Here is a 17,660-nt window from a genome sequence, read left to right as displayed (position 1 = left end):
TACAAACATGACAAGGAGATCTATCCTCACCCTCGATCTGAGAAGCATCACTTCCCAGGACCAGTCTTTCTGTGTCGCAACTTATTTGTCTGCAACTCATCTAGTTTGTAAGAATTGGACATATGTTTAGAAATCAGTTATAGATCCATAATCTCTATTAGAATTACTCCTCAATATAAATGTGCTCCACTTGTTTAATCTGTTTCATTAGTTGGATGCATCTCCTCCTTAGTTGGGAGGGAGGAATCACTGCTTGAAATAGTGACTATTGACAGCTAAACCCCTTCAGAAATAGATAAGGTAGCTAACTGGTCTTTGCATTATAGGATGATACAGTATAATCTCCGTAAAGTGAGGGTGCATATTGAGGAATGGAGTTGGTGGGCTGTACGGCCTAATTCTGTCCCTATGTATAAAGGTCTTATGTACACCTTACAGGACAACTTCAGTTTAGGACTCTAGAGATTATTGATATATTTATCTTTCAGTTAGAAATAACAGAACAGTAACAGGCCCTGCTTGCCCAGCGATTTAACCCAATCCCAATTACACTGTGACCAATTAACATAGTAACTGACACGTATTTGGAATGTGGAAGGAAACCCGCACAATCACAGGGAGAGGATGCAAACCCCTTTCCGATATTGGTGGGATTGAACCCTGATCACTGGCAGTGTCATAGCATTACGCTAACTGCTGCACTACCGTGACATCCCAGACTTTAAATTGCCAGTGATCAATGTAACAATCGATTGGCCCTTTTTTTAAAGAATGAAAACCTTACTAGTGCACGTTATTTCAATTTATAACAGTGTGATAGAATCTTGTGGTACGCATTTTCAGGCTTTTGTATCTTCTGCCCGATGGGAGGGGTGAACGGTGGGAGGGTCTTCAATTATGTCCGAGAAGGAATGGAAGAATGAGTTCCTGAACTTGGCCAAACTGCCTGAGGAAAGAATAAAGTCTGAATTTGATTTGATTACAATTGTAGGTTCTGCTGACTGCTGAACAACACTAATTTACAGCAGAGTTCATTGTGATAAGATCAAAGAGTACTGTTCTCCTAATGCTAATGAGTGACCCTACGTGTAACAACTTCTTACTGCTATGATAAATAGGAACATTTTGAAGGCACAAGTGTGCAAGAGGTTTTGGTTGAAATTTGCAACTGGACTATACCTTGTTTTGGATGATGGGAACTTAATGGACAACAGGTCAATGAGCAGCGCACTTTCATGTGAAGAGCTTGGGATATTGGTGGATGCTGACAAGAGTGCAGGGAAGACACAGTTAGGTTTAAAAGACATATAAAAAGAAGCAAAAGGACTGATGAGCTGCATGCACGCAAGGGCTCAATGGGTTTATGATGCAGTAGTAATAATTTAAACACAGCTCCAAAAGTACAGGAATAATCACTTAACATTCTTGATCAGGAAAAAAGTGTCAGGTGACAGTGCTGATTCAGGAAAATGTATATAATGCAGAGGCAGAATCTCTTTAAGAGGTCAATGAGTGAGTCCATTCGCTTAAGTGTGAATGAGGTGTTATATGACTGGGAAGGTCTCTGAGGCCACCACGAAGTGAGTGGGAGAAAGAGAGGGAAACCTGCAAGGGTGTTACCAGATTGTAAGGGCTGGTGATACTGAGGGTTCTCTGCTCCCACAGTATGGATTAGAATAACGTTGGAGCTCATCTATGATTCTGTGATCGGCATTTGGTTAGACCAACGAGGAAAGAGCCAAGTGGAATGACTTTCAGAGTAGGAACACTAGGGGAGCACGTTGTAGTTTTCTGTACTCAATTCCATGATTTCTGGTAAATTGATTTTTCTGTATCAGCCAGCTGTCTGTGATATTGCAGAGATGCAAGAGAGACTGCAGGTGCTGGAAATTTGGGTCAACACACACAAAGAGATGCAGTGGGTTAAGAACCAGAGCGCCAGAACAGAGAAGTAGAGAGGTTGTGGAGGCAGATTTTGTTAAGATCTTGGACAAAGCCAGGGATCAGAAAATTGAGCATGGTGCGACTAATGTTCTGAGTTGCATATAGTTCAATGCAAGTAGTATTGTAGGAAAGGCAGATGAGCTCAGGGCATTGGAATTATAATATTGTAGCCATTAGCGAGACTTATTTGTAGGTGGAGCAGGACTGTTGGCTTAACAGCCTGAGGTTCTGTTATTATAGACTGGCCTAGTGGGAGGGATTAAAATGGGGGGTGGGGGGGGGTGGCATTACCTGTCAGGGAAAATGTCACACAGTGCCCAGTCAGGACAGACTGGAGAACTCATCTAGTGAGCTTTTATGGGTGGAACTGAAGAATAAGAAAACTACGCCCATGTTAATGGGGCTATGTTATAGAACACCCAATAGTCTGTGGGATTTAGAGGAACAAATTTGTAGAGTGATCACAGACAGTTGCAAGAAACATAAGGTTGTTATGGTAGGTAATTTTAACTTTCCACATATAAACTAAGAAACCTATACTGTAAAAGGAATAGATGGGATAGAACTTGTCAAATATGTTCCAGAACGTTTCCTTAGTTAGTATATTGAAATCCCAATGACAGTGTGTACAATACTTGATCTCCTATTAGAGAATGAGACAGGAGAGGTGATAGAAATTTGTGTAGGGGGACACTTCTGCATCTAGTGATTTAATGCCACTAGTTTCAGAGTAAGTATGGAGAAAGATACGTCTGGTCTGCCAGATTGAGATTCTAAGTTGGGAAAAGGCCAATTTTGATGGTATCAGAAAGGATCTGGCAAGTTTACATTGGGGCAAGATGTTGCCAAGCAAAGGTGTACTTAGTAAGTGGGAGGCCTTCAAAAGTGAAACTTTATAAAGTACAAAGCTTGTATGCTGAGAGGTCTGTTTCTGTTCTCTATTTTTCTGTGACTCTAAAACTAGAGAAACTCAGGAGGCCATCCAGCTTCTGTGGAGGAGATTGAACAGTTAGCATTTCAGGCCAAGACACTTCATCAGGACTCCTGAGCATAAGACTATTAACTAAAGTTCAGCCATATTATGACGACTTCAATCACTGTGCACCAAAATGGACATTGTTTTTCTGTTCTACAGAGTCCCTTCTTGTAAAAATTGAGAGTTATGTTTATGTTTTTCCGATAAATGTGGCCTATATGATGCTATGTAAGTATGATGCAGCTGCAACTAAGTTTTTTGCAGATGTGTATTTGTGCATTTGACAATAAACTTGACTTTGACTTTGAGATGCCGTGTGATGAATTGTCACCAAGCCCTTGCAGACAAGTGCAATCAGATCTGGAGTGGAGGTCTTGGTCTCCCACTTCTGCACAACCCCCTGTGAGAGAATGGGGCTCGACTCCACCTCATTCCCTGCAGGCTGTACAGTGCCAGTTTCAATATCACTTCATCACTGTCATTCCTCTCCCTCCTGCTCCTTATCCGACAGCATCTCGTCCTGCTGTTCCATCAAGTGGGAAGCAGGGAGCCTCTCCTCATTCCCCACAAAGACAAAACAAACGAGTTAGGACAAGTGATGGAAGTGTGTGTAGGGGAACACCTTGGATCTAGTGATCATAAAGCCATTAGTTTCAACTTGGTCATGGATAAAGACAGATCTGGTCCTCGGGTTGAGGTACTAAACTGGAAAAAAGCCAAATCTGAAGAAATGAGAAAGGATTTAAAAAGTATGGATTGAGACAGGTTTTCGAGGGATACTGGAACTCTGATAAAGAAGAAGAAAGAGATGTATGATAGGTATAGGAAACAGGGAGCAAATAAGGTGTTTGGAGAGTACAAAAAGTGCAAGAAAATACTTAAGAAAGAAATCAGGAGGGCTAAAAGAAGACATATGAGGTTGCTTCGGCAGTCAAGGTGAAGGATAATCCTAAGAGCTTCTACAGGTATATTAAGAGCAAAAGGATAGTAAGGGATAAAATTGGTCCTCTTGAAGATCAGAGTGGTCGGCTATGTATGGAACCAAAAGAAATGCGGGAGATCTTAAATGGGTTTTTTGCATCCGTATTTACTAAGGAAACTGGCAAGGAGTCTATTGAAATAAGGCAAGCAAGTAGTGAGGTCAGGGAACCTACACAGATTAAAGAGGAGGAGGTGCTTGCTGTCTTGAAGCAAATCAGAGTAGATAAATCCCCAGGACCTGACAGAGTATCCCTTTGGATCTTGAAGGAGATTAGTGTTGAAATTGCAGGGGCCCTGGCAGATATATTTAAAATGTCGGTATCCATGGGTGAGGTGCCGGAGGATTGAAGGATAGCTCATGTTGTTCCGTTGTTTAAAGAAGGCTCTAAAAGTAATCTGGGAAAAATCAGTAGTAGGTAAATTATTGGAAGGAGTACCAAGAGATAGGATCTACAAGTATTTGGATAGACAGGGGCTTAATTAGGGAGAGTCAACATGGCTTTGTGCGTGGTAGGTCATGTTTAACCAAGGTCAAGTTTTTCGAGGAGGTTACCAGGAAAGTGGATGAAGGGAAGGCAGTGGATGTTGTCTACATGGACTTTAGTAATGCCTTTGACAAGGTCCCGCATGGGAGGTTAGTTAGGAAGATGAAGTCGCTAGGTATACATGGTGAGGTAGTAAACTGGATTAGACAGTGGCTCAATGGAAGAAGCCAGAGAGTGGTAGTGGAGGATTGCTTCTTTGAGTGGAGACCTGTGACTAGTGGTGTGCCACAGGGATCAGTGCTGGGTCCATTGTTATTTGTCATCTATATCAATGATCTGGATGATAATGTGGTAAACTGGATCAGCAAATATGCTGCTGATACAAAGATTGGAGGTGTAGTGGTCAGTGAGGAAGGTTTTCAAAGCTTGCAGAGGGATTTGGACCAGCTGGAAAATTGGGCTGAAAAATGGCAGTTGGAGTTTAATGCAGACAAGTGTGAGGTGTTGCACTTTGTAAGGACAAACCAAGGTAGAACATACAAGGTAAATGGTAGGACACTGAGGAGTGCAGTAGGACAGAGGGATTTGGGAATACAGATACAGAATTGCCTAAAAGTGGTGTCACAGGGTCATAAAGAGAGCTTTTGGCACATTGGCCTTTATAAATCAAAGTATTGAGCATAAGAGTTGGAATGTTATGTTGGGGTTGTATAAGACATTAGTGAGGCCGAATTTGGAGTGTTATGTACAGTCTTGGTCACCTAATTACAGGAAGGATATTAATAAGGTTGAAAGAGTGCAGAGAAGATTTACAAGGATGTTACCAGGACTTGAGAAACTGAGTTACAGAGAAAGGTCGAATAGGTTAGGACTTTATTCCCTGGAGCATAGAAGAATGAGGGAGATTTGATAGAGGTGAAAAAAATTATGATGGGTATAGATAGAGTGAATGCAAGCAGGCTTTTTCCACTGAGGCTAGGGAAGCAAAAAACCAGAGGACATGGGTTAAGGGTAAAAAGGGAAAAGTTTAAAGGGAACATTAGGGGGTGCTTCTTCACGCAGAGAGTGGTGGGAGTGTGGAATGAGCTGCCAGATGAAGTGGTGAATGCGGGCTCATTTTTGATATTTAAGTAAAACTTGGACAGGCACATGGATGAGAGGTGTATGGACGGATATGGTCTAGGTGCAGGTCAGTGGGACTACGCAGAAAAATGGTTCGGCACAGCCAAGAAGGGCCAAAAGGCCTGTTTCTACGCTGTAATGTTCTATGGAGAAACTGAGGGGCTCTGAATGATCCTTGCAGGATGCATCATCTTGTGGAGAGGGAGTGAGAGAAGACCATCGGTGAGAAGAAAAGGGGCATTGGATGGTGTGGATGAAATCACAATTTGTGTGATTAACACAGTGCAAGTAAGTGTGTGTGAGAAAGGAATACCTTCCTCTATCTCACCTTGGCATCCCTGGGGAGATCATGAAATTCCTGAAAGGATTGATTAATGCAGCAAGGATTCTCATTCCTGAAGGAGAGAATTCCTCCTCCTCATGGGTTTCTGTCTTACCTGCATGTCTGTGACTGGTGAACAACTCAATTTCCCTTTCTGTATCTCTCTCTCTGCCCACTGCAATCTCTCTCACCTCCATGGCAGAACTGCTTCCCCGGGCAGTTGCTTTACTGGGCAGCGCTGTGGTGCAGGAGGTAGAACAGCTGCCTCCGGCTCCAGAGACTCTGGTTCAATCCTGACCTCTGGTGCTGTCTGTGGGGAGTTTGCACGTTCCCCACAAGCATCGGTTTTCTGCCACAATCCCAAAACCAGGGGACTTCTAGTTAATTGGTCACTGGAAACTGTCCTTAGGATGGAGGGGATTGGTAGAATATGGGATGAGTTGATGGGAATGTGAGGAGAATGAAAAAGTAGGATTAATGTAAATGTGTCGGTGCAGACTTGACACATTTATGCTGGAGGAACTCAGCAGGCCAGGCAGCAGCTATGCAAAAAGAGTACAGTCAACATTTCAGGCTGAGACCCTGCTGAAGGACCCATTTTTTATGTAAAGGGGCTGCCCCAATGTCCCTTTTAAATATCTGACCTCTGATCTTAAGCCGATGTTCCATGTTGTTAGCTTCCCCTCCCAGGGAAAAGAGAATGCATTCACCCTGTCTATGCCCCTCTTGGTCTTGTACACCTTAATCAGCTTAGCCCCCAAGCTTCTAAATTCCAGGGAATAAAGTCCTGGGTGGTGTCATTCCTTTACTTGACGTTAAGTAGTTATCATTCCATTTAAAAAATTAAAGTAAATAGTTTCCTGGAGTTTTAATAAAGCGTTTAACTAATTTTTGACTTTGTGCTCCCATGTTCTGAAACTCAAAACCTACCTCTCTGGGTTTTCAGTGATCAGTGATCCGTTTGCTTGGTTTTTGTGTGGGAGGAGGGATTTGGGGGATCGAAGAGCCTGATCTGTTTTGTTCGGCAAAGCTTCAGCATGTGTTCACCAGAAGTGAGCTCATCATTACTGCCTCAGGGGCCTCTTGGAGGGCTTAGACGGAGGCCTCTACGGAGTATCAGCATGGGAGGCAGGATGGTGAGAAATCAGAAGCATTGAGGTAGAAAGCCTTGCGTATTATGAATAGGTCTGGGCTCCTCATCTAAGAAAAGATGTGCTGGCATTGGAGAGGATTCAGAGGTGGTTCAGAAGGATGATTCCGGGTATGAAAGAGCTATCATAGAAGGAATGTTTGATGGGTCTGGGTCTGTACTCACTGGCATTTAGAAGGATGGGGGCGGGGGAATCTCATTGAAGCCTTTCGAATGTTGAAAGGCCTAGACATGGTAGTTGTGGAAAGGATGTTTCCCATGGAGGAAGGGTCTAGGACAAGAGGGCACAGCCTCAGGATAGAGGGCTGTCCATTTGAAACAGAGATGTGGAGAAATTTCTTTAGCTAGTGGGTGATGAACTTGTGGAATTTGTTACTACAGGCAGCTGTGGAGGCCAGGTTGTTGGGTGTATTTAAGGCAGAGCTTGGTAGGTTCTTGATCGGACATGGCATCAGAGGTTACGGGGAGAAGGCCAGAGAGTGGGGCTGAGCAGGGAAAATAAAGAAGGGTCAGCTATGATTGAATGGCGGAGCAGACTCGATGGGCCAAATAGCCTAATTCCACTCTTAGGGAAAAGCCAATGCAGAAGTGAACGTGATTGAGGTCTTGATATCTAATATTGTAACAAATACAAAATGGTTGCTAGGAGATACTCACCTGTGTTTTATGTTAACAAATAGTATTCAGAATAGGTAATCAAACAGATTTGAGAAACAGAATGTGAGAGCAAATGAGTTTCAAACCAATTTGTAAAATAATACACTAGAAATAATAGTGAATAATTTGAGGATATTAAGTACAGCTAAATGAAGGGTTTGGGAGAATATATTGTTTCATAAATGTGAACAGCTGATTATACATATGTTCATTCTTTTCTTATTTGTGGTGCATGCCCCAAGATACAGTGCAGAGCTCAGACGGTTACGGGCTGAACTCAGGCAACTGGGACGAGCAGGGAGGTTGCTGTGGTCAGCCTGGACTATTTGGGCCAAAGAGCCCGATTTAGGCAGGATATTGGAATGCTCCTCTTGCAGGATGTGGGAAGTCAGGGAGACCTCTGGTGTCCCTGACAACGATACCTGCAAGAAGTGCAGCCAGCTGTAGCTCCTAACAGACCGCGTTAGAGAACTGGAGCAGGAGCTGGATGACCTCCGGATCATTCGGGAGAAAGAGGAGTTTATAGATAGTAGCTTCCGGGAAGTAGTTACACCTAAGGAACAGGGCACAGGTAATTGGGTTACCATCAGTCGAGGGAAGGGGAAAAGGCAGATAGTGCAGGGATCCCCTGTGGCCATTCCCCTCCAGAACAGGTGTACCGATTTGGATACTGTTGGGGGGGGGGTGGCTTACTCGGGACAAGCTGCGGCAGCCGGACCTCTGGCACTGAGTCTGGTTCTACAGTGCAGAAGGGAAGGAGGAAGAAGAGGAGAGCGGTAGTGATAGGGGACTCCATTGTCAGGGGTACAGACAGGAGATTCTGTGGTCGTAACAGAGACTCCGGATGGTTTGTTGCCTCCCGGGTGCCAGGGTCAGGGATGTCTCTGATTGCGTGCACAGCATTCTGTGGAAGGGCGATCAGCCAGATGTCATGGTACACATCGGTACCAATGACATAGGTAGAAAGAATCAGGAGGTCTTGAAGAGTGAGTACAGAGAGCTTGGTAGGAAGTTGAAAAACAGGACCTCAAGGGTAGTAATCTCCGGATTGCTGCCTGTGCCACGTGCCAGTGAGGGTAAGAGTAGGATGCTCTGGCAGATAAACATGTGGCTGAGAAACTGGTGTAGGGGGCAGGGTTTCAGATTTCTAGATCATTGGGGCCTCTTCTGGGGCAGGTGGGACCTGTACAAGAGAGACGGGTTACACCTGAACTACAAGGGGACCAATATACTTGCAGGGAGGCTTGCTAGTGTTATTGGGGAGGGTTTAAACTAGATATGCAGGGGGATGGGAATCAAAGTGCCAGAGTAGATAGTGGAATGGGGGTAAAAGTAAATGATGTTAGTAGTTCATGCAAAGTCACAAATAGTAAGGTTGTGTGTGGTGGTAATAATCTTCTGAGGTGTGTATATTTCAATGCGAGGAGTATTGTGGGAAAGGCAGACGAGCTAAGTGACCTGGATTGACACATGGAATTATGACATCATAGCCATTACTGAAACTTGGCTACAGGAGGGGCAAGACTGGCAGCTCAATGTTCCAGGGTTCCGATGTTTCAGACGTGATAGAGACAGAGGGATGAAGGGTGGGGGGGGGGGGGTGGTAGCTTGGCTAGTCAGGGAAAATATTACAGCAGTGCTTCGGCTGGACAGATTAGAGGGCTTGTCTACCGAGGCCATATAGGTGGAGCTGAGAAACAGGAAAAGTATGACCACATTAATAGGGTTGTATTATAGACAAACTCTATAGTCAGCGAGAATTAGAGGAGCAAATCTGCAGAGAGATAACAGACAACTGCAGGAGGCAGAAAATTGTGAATGTAGGGGATTTTAATTTACCACACATTGATTGGGATTCCCATACTGTTAAAGGTCTAGATGGGTTAGAGTTTGTGAAATGTGTTCAGGAAAGTTTTCTAAATCAATATATAGATGTACCAACTAGGGAGGATGCAATATTAGATCTCTTATTAGGAAATGAGTTAGGGCAGATGACAGAAGTGTGTGTAGGGGAACACTTTGATTCCAGTGATCATAACATCATTAGTTTCAACTTGATCATGGATAAAGATAGATCTGGTCCTTGGGTTGAAGTTCTAAACTGGAAAAAGGCCAAATTTGAAGAAATGAGAAAGGATCTAAAAATTGTAGATTGGGACAGGTTGTTCTCTGGCAAGGATGTGATTGGTAAGTGGGAAGCCTTCAAAGGAGAAATTTTGAGAGTGCAGAGTTCGTATGTTCCTGTCAGGGTTAAAGGCAAAATGAATAAGAATAAGGAACCTTGGTTCTCGAAGGATATTGGAACTCTGATAAAGAAGAAGAGAGAGATGTATAACATGTATAGGGAACAGGGAGGAAGTAAGATGTTTGAGGAGTATAAAAAGAGTAAGAAAATACTTAAGAAAGAAATCAGGAGGGCTAAAAGAAGACATGAGGTTGCTTTGGCAGTCAGGGTGAAGGATAAACCTAAGAGCTTCTACAGATATGTTAAGGGCAAAGGATAGTAAGGGATAAAGTTGGTCCTCTTGAAGATCAGAGTGGTCAGCTATGTATGGAACCAAAAGAAATGGGAGAAATATTAAATGTGTTTTTTGCATCTGTATTTACTAAGGAAACTGTAATGGAGTCTATGGAAACAAGGCAAACAAGTAGGGAGGTCATGGAACTTATACAGTTTAAAGAGGAGGAGGTGCTTGCTGTCTTGAGGCAAATCAGAGTTGATAAATCCCCAGGACCTGACAGGGTATTCCCTCGGACCTTGAAGGAGACTAGTGTTGAAATTGCAGGGGCCCTGGCAGAAATATTTAAAATGTCGATATCCATGGGTGAGGTGCCGGAGGATTGGGGGATAGCTCATGTAGTTCCGTTGTTTAAAAAAGGCTCAAAAAGTAAGCCGGGAAATTATAGGCCAGTAAGTTTGACATCGGTAGTAGGTAAATTATTGGAAGGAATACTAAGAGATAGGATCTACAAGTATTTGATTAGACAGGGACTTATTAGAAAAAGTCAGCATGGCTTTGTGCGTGGTAGGTCATGTTTAACCAATCTATTAGAGTTTTTAGAGGAAGTTACCAGGAAAGTGGATGAAGGGAAGGCAGTGGATGTTATCTACATGGACTTCAGTAAGGCTTTTGACAAGGTCCCGCATGGGAGGTTAGTTAGGAAGATTCAGTCGCTAGGTATACATGGTGAGGTAGTAAATTGGATTAGACATTGGCTCAATGGAAGAAGCCAGAGAGTGGTAGTGGAGGATTGCTACTCTGAGTGGAGGCCTATGACTAATGGTGTGCCACAGGGATCAGTGCTGGGTCCATTGTTATTTGTCATCTATATCACTGATCTGGATGATAATGTGGTAACTGGATCAGAAAATTTACTGATGATACAAAGATTGGAGGTGTAGTGGACAGTGAGGAAGATTTTCAAAGCTTGCAGAGGGATTTGGACCAGTTGGAGGAATGGGCTGAAAAATGGCAGATGGAGTTTAATGCGGACAAGTGTGAGGTATTGCACTTTGGAAGGTCAAACCAAGGTAGAACATACAAGGTAAATGGTTGGACACTGAGGAGTTCAGTAGAACAGAGGGATCTGGGAGTACAGATACATAATTCCCTAAAAGTGGGTCACAAGTAGATAGGGTCGTAAAGAGAGCTTTTGGTACATTGGCCTTTATAAATCAAAGTATTGAGTATAAGAGTTGGAATGTAATGGTGAGGTTGTATAAGACATTGGTGAGACCAAATTTGGAGTATTGTGTGCAGTTTTGGTCACCTAATTACAGGAAGGATATTAATAAGGTTGAAAGAGTTCAGAGACGGTTTACAAGGATGTTGCCGGGACTTGAGAAACAGAGTTACTGAGAAAGGTTGAAATAGGTTAGGACTTTATTCCCTGGAGCGTAGGAGAATGAGGGGTGATTTGATAGAGGTGTATAAAATTATGATGGGTATATATAGAGTGAATGCAAGCAGGCTTTTTCCACTGAGGCTAGGGGAGAAAAAACCCAGAGGTCATGGGTTAAGGGTGAAGGGGGAAAAGTTTAAAGGGAACATGGGGGGGGGAAGGCTTCTTCACACAGAGTGTGGAATGAGCTGCCAGGTGAAGTGGTGAATGCGGGCTCACTTTTGACATTTAAGAAAAACTTGGACAGATATATAGATGAGAGGGGTTTGGAGGGATATGGGCCGGGTGCAGGTCAGTGGGACTAGGCAGAAAAATGGTTCGGCACAGCCAAGAAGGGCCAGAAGGCCTGTTTCTGTGCTGTAATGTTCTACGGTTCTAGTGCCGTGTTACTCGGTGACAGTCAAAAGCTCAAAGTAAATAGCTCATGGAGTTTTACCGAAGTTGTATCTAACTCACAGCGCGGTGTCGCCATGTTCTGAAACTCTTTGCCTCTCTCAGTACTTTAACATCTCTTTGTGCGCCATTCCAGTCTGCACAACAATCTCGGCGCCATTCTGCTGTTTTGCGTTCGACGTCGTATTTACCGTTTATTCATTATTTATTATTAACATGTACTCGTGTCTCAGACGAGCAAAGGATTTCACTGCAGCCTGCTGTACAAAGTCAGTAAACTAATCTGAATGGCTGTGCCTGAATGGAAGGAGTTCAAAACTTTTCGATTGTTGTTTCCTCATCTCGCGACATGTCTCCCTGTTTCAAAAATCTTCAATACCTTGGAGAAGATTTAAAACGCAAAGGAATGACTGAAGAAGAACTATTTCTTTCTGTTCTGACAGGATTGGTTGAGCGGGGCTGGCCACACAAACAATCTTCGTGCCAACATACTGGGATTTGGATGTGAGCAGAGGTCAATGCCGGCGTCTCATTGCCTTTTACTGACTGCGCGCAGTTTGCTTACGGCCCATTCGCTCTGGAGAACATGGAGTTCTCGGCTCTCCCCCTGCTCTTGTTCAAACTCTTCGACAGGTTCACGGCGCTGGCCGTGTTCTGCACCGTCTTTTGCCTGGTCTTTGACTTCATGAAGAGGCGCAAGACGTGTGGGAACTACCCTCCCGGGCCCCGGGGCTTACCTTTCGTCGGGAACATCCTGCAGGTGGATCTGAGCAACCCTCACCTGTCATTCGCAAAGGTAAAGGCTGAGAGAGAGTGAGACTGTGTGAAGGAGGTGGCTCCCTCACCCCGGGACACCTTTAACCGTTCAGTTTCTCGTCTGTTCTTGAATTCACTTCCACGCTGCCGCCCTGTTAGTTGTGTCTCCATTGCACCTTGTTCCCTTTTATCATCCAGATTTCCTTTGCTCCCCTTTTCCCTTCATACCTGTTTTTAGTTCTCTATTTCTTCCTCTGGGATGGGATGGAGTAAAGCGAAGATGTAAAGAACTATTGATGTTGGATCCCCGAAAAAAAAACAGAACGCTGGACAGAATAGTTTTAATTTCTCTACTGTTCTGGAATGGCTTTAACATCCACACTATTAGATTAGGAGATGTATCTCCTGCATTTTTATAGCTTCCCCTTTTATAGACAGCAACACACAAAAACATGTTAGCAGCATCTGCAGACCTTCCTGTGCTCCCCCTTTTATACCAGCTCCTTTCTGTCTTTATCCTTCTCTTTCTCTGAGTAAATGAAGCATGTGTTTGTAGCTGTCATATTGAGTGAGAATCCTAGAAATAGGAAAAACTGCTCACTTACTGAAGTAGTCCAGCCACCTTACCAGAGCACAGAGGGAATGTGGCAGTACAGTGGGAGAGGATCACAGTGCAGGTCCTCCCAATATTGTACATAAATTAGTTAAAAGTTCTCTTACAACTCCATGAATTAGTCTACTTTGTAAATGGATGATAATCCCCAAGGTATTAATGTCAAAGGAAGAAGTGACATTACCTTAGGTCATGGAGTCACATCCATCATTCTTATTGGCAGATTTGGGAGATGTTGATGGAATAGTTGGGGTGAGTAACTGCTGTGCATCTTGTGGACAGTCTGGAGTACAGCCACTGTACCACCACGATGGAGGGAATGAATGTGTTGGCCAGTGGTTGCGGCTCCAGTCAAAGGAGCTGCTTTTTCCTGAATACTATCTGAATGTTAAAAGGCCTGGACAGATTAGATATGGCAAAGTTATTTCCCATGGTAGGGAAGCCTAGGACAAGAGGGCACAATTTCAGCATTGAAGGATGTCCATTTAGAACAGAGATGCAGGGAAATCACTTTAGTCATAGGGTGGTGAATCTGTGGAATTTGTTGCCACGAGCATCTGTGGAGGCCAAGTCATTGGGTGTATTTAAGGCAGAGATAGATAGGTTCTTGATTAGCCAAGGCATCAAAGGGTATGGGGTGAAGGCAGGGGAGAGGGGATGACTGGAAGAATTAGATCAGCCCATGCGGAGCAGACTCGATGGGCCAAATGGCCTACTTTTGCTCCTATATTTTATGGTCTTACGGTCTAAGACTCCTGACTCTAAGACTCACTCACACAGGTATATGGGGAGTATTCCATCATAATTGTGTCTTGTGGGCATTGGAAAACCTTTAGGAATCCAAGAAGTGAGTGACTCACTCCAGGAGACTTGACCTCTGACCTGTGCACATAGTTAGCCGGTAAACTCTAGGCTATTGAAGTGGGAAACTGGTGATACTATTGAATGTCATGGGTAGGTGGTCATCACGAGATTTAATGGAGCAAGTGTCATTTACAATCAGACTCCTTGATGTCAAAATTGGTCAAACGCTGCTGTGATGTCATTAAGCTCACCTCTTGAATTCAATGTTTCAACTAAGACTGCTTTGAAGTCTGGAAATGAGTAGTCCCAGTGAAACCCAAACTCAGCACCAGTGAGAAGGTCATTGGTTAAGAAGTGTTATGTGATGGCTGTTGGATCCTGATGCAGTTACAGTCCAAAGTTTCCTCAGATGTTGAAAAAAGAGTCTTAAAACCTGTTGTTCCCAATAATCTCATTAAGTGTGCCACTGTCAGAGTCCAGTCCGGTCCGGAATCCGCATTCCAGGTCTTGATCCGGTACGAGGGCTCCGGACTCTGGGTCCTGCAGTTGTCCCTCCCGTCACCCATGATCTAGTTAGGACCCTCCTAGCTCAAGGAGGCATACCTGTAACTCATTGAGCTGCAGGTGCTTATAAGGGGCCTTGGGACTGGGACCAGGCGAGTGGTCGATTTGTTCTGTTTCCCGTTCTCCGCTGGCTCCGAACTCTTCTCTGCATTCTGTTATCCTGCCCGGGCTCAGATCTACTCCTCATCATGCTTCTCTGCCCCGTACCAGTACTGCCAGGTTGGTCCTCTCCCCCACCGTTCTTCCCATGCGCTGGTCCCGCTTCTCTGCTCATTTGTGTTGTTCGCGCGGTCTTTCCCGATTTTCCTGTTATCAGGACTGTTGTGTTGGTCACCCTGGACCTATGCCCGTTCCTATCCCTTGCCTCCGTCGGGCAGGCCTGGCAGGTCTGCCGCTGCCCGGTGGGGGTTCTGCCCTGTCCTCCTCTTCCGCCCGAACCCTGGGATTGTGCCCCGCACCCACCTAGGGGTCCGCGTCGTGCCCAGGCCTCCGGTGTTTCCGCCTGGGAGGCGACCCTACCCGGGACATATGTGGCCCACCCAGGGAGGGCTCTCCTCTGCCCCATCCTCCTTTTCTGCCTGAACCCTGGGATTGTGCCCCGCACCTGCCTAGGTGGTCGCGTCGTGCCCAGGCCTCCGGTGTTTCCGCCTGGGAGGCGACCCTACCCGGGACATATGCGGCCCACCCAGGGAGGGCTCTCCTCTGCCCCATCCTCCTTTTCTGCCTGAACCCCGGGAGCCCGCTCTGCTCTGCCTGCCCGGACTCCGGGAGCCCGCTCCGCTCTGCCTGCCCGGACTCCGGGAGCCCGCTCCGCTCTGCCTGTCCGAACCCCGGGAGCCCGCTCCGCCCTGCCTGCCTGACACTCTATCTACCTGAACCCCAGCTCTACCCTTAAATGCCATGGCATCCCCATCCTGTCCTCCCCCTAGTACTTCAATGTTTGCGTCCTGCGTTTGGGTCCATCCGGCCGCGTTCCTGACAGCCACACAGTAGCTGCATGGATCTCAAATCAATTTGTAGTTGTCTCAGCAATCATGCCCCCACAATGTTGGTTCTCCTGTTTTTATCATATACAAGCCCAATATGGCTTGTTGGTTGTTTTATTTCATTATCATGGATGTCAATCCCACAGGAGTTATCTTTTCTTCCGTATAAGTTCTTAGATATCTGCAGGCTTTAGTTCAGTATCTTTCAAATGCTGTTCAAACTCATGTTGTGGAATGACTGGAACAGCTGAGCTAGTGTCCAATTCCATTTTAATTTATTTGCCCTTGAATTCTGGTGCAAGCCATATTGCTTGTCTATTATTAATCACAATTCTGTGTCACTTTCATCATTATCAGATTTTTAATCAACAGCATGCACATTAGTGCATTAGTTTCTTTTTGAAACTACAACTTGACCTTTTAGTGTTTTCTCTTCCCTGTGCAGTCCATTTATTTTTGTCTACATGACATGATCTTTGTATGTATCTTACTTTATTGCATTTTCTGCAAGTTTCACGTTTAAGTGTGCATTTGTTTGGTGTACATGAGCTCCTGCACAACAGTAACACAATTTGTTTGGCCAGGCTGGTTTCTATTTAGCTGCTGTAATTTTGTTCCCACTCATTTTCATTCCTGACTGCATCTCAATTGCGTCTCTGTCTGCAATTTCCATTGAAACCGTGATTTTGACTGCAATTTTTGATGTAAGCTGTGCTTCAGTTTAGAGCCATTTTTGAATGCTTTCTTTCAAGATTCCACAAACTAAAGAAACACTTAGTTGTATCATGAAGACCATTACTGAACTGGCAATGCTCAGAAAATCTCTTCAATTCAGCCACATATGCTGACATGAACTCCTGTTCTTTTTTATTCTGCGTATGAAACTTAGTGTTCTGGAATCAAGAGTGGCTTTTGCTCCAGGTGCTCCTACATCACTTCTGCAATAGCAGCAAAGCTAATTTCTGATTGTTTGTTTGGAACAGTCAAACTTTGAAGAAAGCTGTATACCTTTAAACCCAATAAACTCAGCAAAATTGGCACTCACTTCTCATTGGTTATGTCATTTGCTTCAAAGAAATATTCCAACAGATCAGTATGCGTCTGCCAATTACCCGTTGTGTCATTGACCTCGTTAATCTTTCTGATGTAGCCAGCCATTTGTTTTTTTTTAATGATTATTATCACTCTTTATGAACTTGAATTCTCTTATTTATAGTCTTTTTAAAAACTTGCTAAGTCTGCACTTGTTGGGCTGTTTCTTTTAGACTCGACCTTCCTCACAGCGTTCGTTTCAGTTCCAACGCCTCGCAGCACTTTACCAGTTGGCAGCCAACTCAGATTTGTTTTAAAGATACCTTGTTGCCAATGTTATGTTTTGTAACTTCAAAACATTAAATTAATTCAGAGGAAGATGCCGTGAGATTGGAAATACGGGTGTACCTTCAGCTTTTAGCGAGGCGCGTACGTATCATGGTGTAGTGATATCCTCGCACCACGTCACCCTGTTTGTTATGTGTCTGCAGTGTCCCTTTCACTTTGAATCCACACATTGGTGTCCATAGTGACCAGACCCATTACTTTGAGATGGCCATCTGTGGGTACAGGGAGGCACACTGCCTGAGAGGACGTGTGGTATTGAAATGGGGAGCATCAATATACTGAACCTCTACTCTAGGTGATCTCTCGAGGGCTGGCTGGACAATGGTGCCACAATCTTCGGGCACTGGTACTGCCCCATCATTATTTCAATCTTCAGACCTGGGCGAGACACTGCTAGATCCAGAATCTCAGGAACCTGGTCCCTGTCCCAGACTCAGCCCTCTGTCTCTCCGTACACAACTCAGGAGGTGCAGAAACCCTCATTCCTGTTCTGCCGGAAGGAAGGTGAAGGCATATGAACCACATCAGTCCTGATGAAGGGTCTTGGCCCAAAACATCGACTGTTCATTTCCCTCCATAGACGCTGCATGTCCTGCTGAGTTCCTCCAGTATTTTGTGTGTGTT

At 44.6% G+C, this 17,660-nt stretch overlaps 1 protein-coding gene across 4 annotated transcripts in view; it reads left to right on the top strand.

Moving 5' to 3' along the window:
• The first annotated feature begins 12,167 nt into the window (after window positions 1-12,167).
• Window positions 12,168-17,660, top strand: part of LOC140731854 (cytochrome P450 2D17-like) — a 94,623-nt gene continuing 89,130 nt past the window's right edge. For 2 of the 4 annotated variants that reach the window (XM_073053773.1, XM_073053772.1), the window contains exon 1: window positions 12,168-12,729. In XM_073053773.1, the coding sequence (XP_072909874.1) occupies window positions 12,520-12,729 (210 nt within the window). In that variant the 5' untranslated portion in view covers window positions 12,168-12,519. The remainder of the gene's footprint in view (window positions 12,730-17,660) is intronic. The other 2 variants (XM_073053771.1, XM_073053774.1) reach the window with 1 other exon arrangement.

The sequence above is a fragment of the Hemitrygon akajei genome, chromosome 8, assembly GCF_048418815.1.
Source record: "Hemitrygon akajei chromosome 8, sHemAka1.3, whole genome shotgun sequence".
In the NCBI taxonomy this organism is placed as follows: Eukaryota; Metazoa; Chordata; class Chondrichthyes; order Myliobatiformes; family Dasyatidae; genus Hemitrygon; species Hemitrygon akajei.
Note: the sequence above shows the minus strand (reverse complement) of the source record. Positions and strands in the feature narration are given on the sequence as shown.